This window comes from Nestor notabilis, unplaced genomic scaffold (assembly GCF_000696875.1).
Source record: "Nestor notabilis isolate BGI_N333 unplaced genomic scaffold, ASM69687v1 scaffold18375, whole genome shotgun sequence".
In the NCBI taxonomy this organism is placed as follows: Eukaryota; Metazoa; Chordata; class Aves; order Psittaciformes; family Psittacidae; genus Nestor; species Nestor notabilis.
Genome location: NW_009929043.1, coordinates 573 through 7,734, shown reverse-complemented (window position 1 = coordinate 7,734; position 7,162 = coordinate 573). Strand labels below are relative to the sequence as shown.

The 7,162-nt window shown below is 36.8% G+C and overlaps 1 protein-coding gene across 1 annotated transcript; it reads right to left on the bottom strand.

Moving 5' to 3' along the window:
- Window positions 1-2,868: 2,868 nt before the first annotated feature.
- TMED7 (transmembrane emp24 protein transport domain containing 7) lies at window positions 2,869-5,051 on the bottom strand (the record flags this gene model as incomplete). The annotated part of the gene is made up of 2 exons (XM_010014812.1): window positions 2,869-3,248; window positions 4,806-5,051. Coding segments are annotated over 2 exons (483 nt in total), but the record flags the coding sequence as incomplete, so codon positions are not given.
- Between the last annotated feature and the right edge of the window lie 2,111 nt (window positions 5,052-7,162).

The window sequence follows — 7,162 nt, the reverse complement described above, 5'->3', positions numbered from 1 at the left end:
CTGGCATCTGTAGTCAAACACTTTGAATTCCACTCCAATAGGAACAGATTTCTGAGTATTACTGCCTGAGCTGCTAACGTGCTAAGCAAAGGGCCAGTAACCATGCTATGTTGCCGAAAGTAGAGTTCTCCCAGTAACCTGAAAGCACAGCCAATTACGAACAGCAGTGAACCAGTTCACTTCGTGATGTACAACAGAAGCAACAGAAGTAATGATCAAGTACCAGGTGGTAGATTCATTGTAAAGTGTTAAAATACAAGTTGACTACTCAAATCTTTAAGCTTTTTTTTAAGAATAATGCTCCCCACTCCCACATGCAAACAAACCAATCAGACCACATTCATATATTAATTTTTATTTTCCCATACAGTATTCACAGGGTCTGCTTTTTGTCTTACTCAAACTAAATTTTTTTTTTTTTTTTTTTTTTAACCTCTGAACTAAAGAAATAACATTACAGGACATGAAAAGAAGTTCTGTAAACATAAAACATCCAAGGAATAGCTGAAACCCAGGGCCTTTAGCAATTAAGAAATAGTTATATCCCCTTTAATGCAGGCTGCTTACTTGTGCATCACACCATTAACCAAACTATTCTTTTCATATATTAAAAAGGTGCAGCTTTAAACAAAAGTCACAATGCATTTCTTCACCCACTGCATGTTAGTATGTGTTTTACTATATCCTATTCAGTCACTTATTTTAAAAACTATATACAGCTATGTTTAAATGTGTATTTGTGCCATGTTTTTAATAACACAAAAATAAAGGCATTTTTAAGCTATTGCTGCATATTCTGCAGCAGGATACCAGAGGATTGGTTTGGATACCTAACTTCAATGCAAAAGTCAAGTCCACTGAACTTCTGCAGTGGGAGTAATTTTATGCTGAACGGTCCCACTTCTCACATTCAAACATTATGAAAGAATAAAGACATGAATACGTGATGTCCAACTGTTATCTGTTATACCCCCGTTTACCAGTTTTGACAGAACACAGAATAACTCAATAGAAAAAAACCCAACATGTTTCAATCTTTAAAACAAATGATTTTGTTGTGATTAAAGCTACACAAGTGATATTCAAACTCCAGAAGGTAACAGTGGACACTATCAAAATTATATCATATTTTCAGCCAACACTTGCACTCAAAATGTACCACTTGCTTCATTATTGTGTGCAATGCAACACAAGAAGTACAGAATATCATCTGCTGAAACACATGTATAAAGCATATAGGTACAATCAAGAATAGTGCGTGCAGGCACAGATTTGTATCATGAGAAGAAAGCACTAATTTTTTAGTTTTTTGATCTTTGTAAGCCTAACTATTTCTGGGAAGCTTGCATCCCAAAATGGGACTGCAGTATTTAGCATTCAGTACAGGATAGGAAGACATTACATATAATCCTGCGGTTTACATACATTAAGCTTTTTAATACCCCCAGGACCTTTTAAGTAATTTTTGAGCTGTTTGAGTTTTTATTTACTTCCAAAAGAGCAGTCATTCAGTTCACTATAGAGAGTAGGTGCCCTTTTGTTTATTTTTTTCAGCCATCACAAGATTTTAAACTCAAGTCATCTTAGGTCAATTCTCAGACTGCTCAAGTGTACATGTAATTCCACATTTTTGCTAGAAACAATACAGGCAATTGGTAAGGGTTTAGCATCCTTTCTTGGGTTGCTGAAAACTCGTTCAAGAAGCATCTTTTGATTTAGCCAGTTATGTATGCCAATTTTTTCACCTTTGTTTAGTTTGTGTGCACTTAAGAGTTGGCTGGTCTACTCAATCCTCCAGAGCCGTTTGAAGGAGTTTAGCCTTGTCATGACCAGCTCAATTCAAGCTACTCGTATGTACATACACCTACTACCTTCCCCATCCAAATAAAACAAGACTTTACAGTACATAAAGCTACTAAAGACATAAGCAGTGGAAACAAGGCAACTATAACTACGAAAAAGATAACCTGAAAAATTTAAAACATTTCCTGACCACTATAAAAAAAGAGTGCCAACTAGATACACAAGGCCATCATGTATCAGTGCACCACACACAGGAAAGTAAAATTTACAGCACTTGTGCAATGCAGTATCAATATCAAATTGGCCTTTTAATAAGAAAACAATTTAGTGAAAAGCTTTATATGTGCCTAACACATAATATAGCCTTGTCCAGTGCTGGTGCTGTGCTGCTTACCAAACCAAGCTACTTAGGGTATTAAAATCCAAAAAGCAGCAGCAGCATGTCTGAGTACAGAAACTGTACAGTTTCAGTGACAAAGGTACAAGATTCCCTATTTTACTGCATGTTTTTAAATAAACTTGGAGATTCTGATTTTTGAATACAGGAAGTGGATTTCCTGAGTAGTCCCAGCTTATAATTCAGTAAAACAAACATTTTAATGAACTTGTTCTAATATAGAAGAACACCTGTTTAAGCAAACATACTCAAGTATACAATTTAGCAAGTTTTGAAGATGGAGTTAGCAGGCTGATGGAGAATTTGCACCATAATGTAGTGTTAAGCTTGCAACAATTTTACAAATAAGCAAGGGGTACCACTGGATTATTTTTTCTAACGGCAAATCAAACCAGTGTGCTACAGTTCATCACATTTGCTTTTGTATAATCCAATACAATCAGCCTGAAGACTAAAATAAAACAGAATTTTCATATATATTGTCTCTCAGATCAGATACTAGACTGTTGGGTTATTTTAAGGTGTTATACTCCAGATGGCTCATCTTACTGGTAAAAATCAAACTCATGAGGGTGGTCACTTACATGTATTTAACACAGGAATCACAATACACTTAAGTGGCAAAAAATATTTCAAATCATGTGTCCCTTTCATTATCTTTTTGGGTCTGTTTTGTGATTTTTAAGAGATGAGGAGTAGACACATTTCAATGTTGCATATATTCAAATCCTTTGTACCTACAATTAATTGGAGAACTGTTAATTTCAAGAGATAAGTAGCACACAATGACCTGAAGCATTACCACTACCAGTTACGATCCAACACGGGTTGTTGTGGTTCTTTTATCTGAGAAGAAGCTTTTGAGGAGAAATACCTGCCCGATACTAACGACAAGAAGGATGATTGCTTCCCCTATTGACCAGTAGGCCACCCTCGTGTTTAAATCCTCTGCTCTGCTGCGGCCCTGTGCTTCCCTCAAGCGGAAGTGGGTCTGATAATCGATGACAGACTTCAAAGCTTCATGAATTGAAACACACGCAGACTCCATCTAGAGAAACAAACAAATACACACCATGGAATTAAGGACCCTTCTAGTACTCTTTCTGTGAAGTTTTGTGGTTTGTTCTGTAAAATTAGGATTCATGTAACTCTGCAAGATAGGGATTAACTTACTCTGTTGTCAGACTGAAATACTGTAAATGCAGTAAAATTTAACTTGCATTGATCAAACTCTATACACAGGCATGTGACAGACTTAAACACAGAATGTGCATAACTGTAGACCTAATAAAAAGCAATGACTAATAGGCTCTTAGAATTAAACAAATCTTATATTCATGTATATCTGGGCTCAAAATGAACATAAGAAACACTTTTGAGATGTCAGTGATCCCCCCAGTTAATTCCACATGTACCAGAAAAGCTAGCAATTGCTTTTAACATTAAGATACACAGTATATATTAAATGCTCCTGCGTTTCATAAGTATGCTGTTCTTCATTGCATAATTCTAATTCTCACTTGAGTTATACCACATCCTAAAATTTATGTTACTGAACTCAACATGTTGTTTTGGCAAGAGACACTCCTTAGTCATGTACACATAAGTGGTTAAAGGAAGGACAATTCTGTTACCTTTCAGTGTTCCCAAATGCTTCATAACATAATCATGCACAAATACTGAAAAAATTACCCAACTTGTTATTTTTCATAGAAAGTACTACCAGCTTTCCAAGCCCTAGATAATTTTTCACACACACTTCTACTTTCAGTTTATCTTCAGTAAGTGAAAGTCAGTACTTCTCATTGTGTTTTGATCACCAAGAGATTAATCGATAGATCTTCAAAATACTTAATTTCTAGTCACAATTATTTTTTCTGTCTTATGGCTAAAAACTAGTGTTTCCTGAAGATCAAATATCACAAACTATTATAAAAGGAAATGTTTAACATCCTGATAGGACCACTTTCAGTTACCTATATCTATGCCTAACCATCTTTTCAAGTTGACAACTTTCAAGACAGGTGTCTGAACAAGTCTGAGATACTCGCTTCATACATAGTGTCTTACGAAGGACAAATATATACAAGCCAGCTAAATATGGCTGATTTTGTTTATTTTGCTGTATCTCAATTTTAAAAACGTCAGCTACATGAAAGGTCAGCTTAAGTTCCCCCCTGAAACACTCTACTATTTTAAATATAAAAACAACTCTCAAATTTTCTCTGAAGTTTGGAAATTCTTAAAACCCTGATGCACTGAGATTTGTGAAATCTACACTTCAAGAAGCACACAACCATAGCAATAAATGGAAGTTACCTTAAAAAAGATCTTAAAACCAAAAAGGAAGTACCCTAGAGTTTAAGTTTCTACCCTAATTTTCTCTTAAGCACTTGGTGCTTCCTTCTCAGCTCTTACGGAACACATGTGTGTTCCATAAATCTTATCTTCAGAAAGAAAGCTTATTTGTAATCATTCAGATTACTTCAGAAGCTCCAATCCACTGATTTTCAAAAGTGATACAGGTACCTAATGCAGCTGAACTTGAGAAAACCCCAAACCATTGCCTCCACCTAACAGCTGCAGCCAAACTTAACAGTTTTACCTGGGTAAGTGCAGTTACTCTGTTCTCACTAGGAAATAGTGGTGGATCTTCTCCAACCTGGAAATCGAAGTACACAGTTTTGTGTGTGAAAGTAGAGAATTCGTTGCTGAAGCAGAACTTGTATGTTCCATTTCTGGATGCAGTAAACGTGAAGCTATCATATTGTTTCTTCATCTCTTTGTACAGTACAATGCCATCAGGATCTTCCAACCGACAGTCAACGTCATAATGACCTCCAGTGATCACCTGGAAACAAAAACCAAGAAGTTGTCTCTTTAACAAAGCAGACATTTATACATTTCTTCAAAGTATGATTTGTCAAGTGGCACTGCAAAATTTTTTGCCTTACATGTTTAAAAATACAATACATTAATGTGAAAATCTTTCAAAGCAAGCTTGCAAAATTATTTCCTTACATTAGACACAGAGAACACAATTCAAAACACTTTAGGTTCAGCACGTTATGTCAAACCTATTTCCAAACTGTTTACATGAGCAACTTTAATTACTTTTTATAAATAATTCTACAACAGCAAAGGCTACAGCAGATGTAACTTGATGGGGCAGTAAAGACATCACTGTGACCAATAAACCGCTTGCTGTATCCACAAATCCTCAATGGAATTGGTTCAGCCAGCTAATATTGCTAATGTGCAGTAAGACAGCTCCTTTCTGTATGGTCAAGAGTGTAAGTACCCTACTATTAGCTCAAGCTGCTTTAGAGTGCAGGAATGGTGTTCAACCGGTAGAACAGGTATTTCAACCTGCCAGTCTTCCTGTGCTGGTGAATGGAGCAATGTTCTGCTGCCTCCCTCCTGCCCAGATAGCCACAGCAGTTCTTCCCAAAACAGCACATCTGGATAACACCTACAAGTGACTCCAAACTTCACGTGATTGTCTCAAGGTTTTTTCAGGGCTTGATTATTGTTGGTCTACAGCATGTTCTTCTGTAGGCTACATATCCCACCTCTACAGAAAGACCAATGAGTAGGTTAGGTATTCATAACTCGCATTCTGATGACTCCTGGGCTAGATGTTTTACACTTAATCCTTGATCCACACTTTTTGCTTTTAAGATAAAGCATGCTGAAGGACTTAAGAGACTTATAGCTAAAGGTATGTCCCTTTTATATGTGTACAGAAACCACTGAAATATTTTACTGTCTGAGTATCTGCACTTTAGTTCACATAGCATTATTTAAACTCACATCAGTTTATTTAGGTATCAAGTTATTAAAATTGTAACATTAACAGTACAACTGAAATAACAACAGATCTGAACAGTAGCTGCTCTGCAAACAGGAAGTTTTAAAAATACTCAGTTGGCAAGCAGTATCTTCATAGTCCTTCCAAAAATGTGCTTTTTATCCAAAACAAGATACAAAGAGAGAGAAAAACAAAGGGTGTCTGGATTTCTAGATGTCTCTCCCTGGATGTCTGCACCTAGCTAGGTTTTTCAAACAGAAATGCTTACCTGGTTGGAAGGAAAAGTAAAAATAAGATTTTCTACAATGAAAATACAGATCATTTTTGAAGTTTGATCTCAAATTTGACAGGGACATGCTTTTTACCAATCATGAAATTCACTCACATTTGGTTATATCATGCACCCCGAAAGGGCCAGTTTACTTACACATGGTAAAAATTTGCCAGAGCTTTAAAGTTACCCTAAAATTCCTTCTTACAGAGGTTGCTTGAGCCTGCTCTCTGCCAAAGGATGAGCACAGAGCACTTCAGTCTACCAGCAGCTGGTCAAATCCAGACAAGGCTACTCCTGTTCTTATTATGTCTGCTGTGATAATCTGTCCAGCAAACTCTAGTAATATCCACTTAAAAACAGGGGTGAAAGCACTGCACAGAAAAGATTTTATGACAGTAATAGGCAGGGGCAAGAAACATTTGGATGGAGAAAACAGTTATCTTAGAACATGTAGGACAGAGTAACACAGATCCTTGGCATAAACATTTCCCAAAATACTAAAGGCAGGAGAACAGCTGGGAAAGAAAAAAACCCACAGGACTTCGAGTAGAAGAGTTGGACCATAGAAAGTATACAGTTCCTTCAAAAGCCCCCAAAGATAACGGCGATTCCCAGCATCAAGAATGATTTTTCTCTCCTGCTGCTGCTGTACTGTCAGTGAGTTCACCAGCTGAAGTGGAGGACTGAAAGGTTCCAACCCCGCTGGTACAAAGGCACCGAAATTATCAGAGCTGTTTCCCTGTAATTCTTGAAGCTGAACAGTGTGCTCTACCGTGATGGCTGCATGTTCGGACTGTTAAAGCAGCTGAAAAAAGTAAGAAAAACTGTCCAGCAACACTTAGTATGTGCATGCTAACCACAGTCCTCAACAAGATGT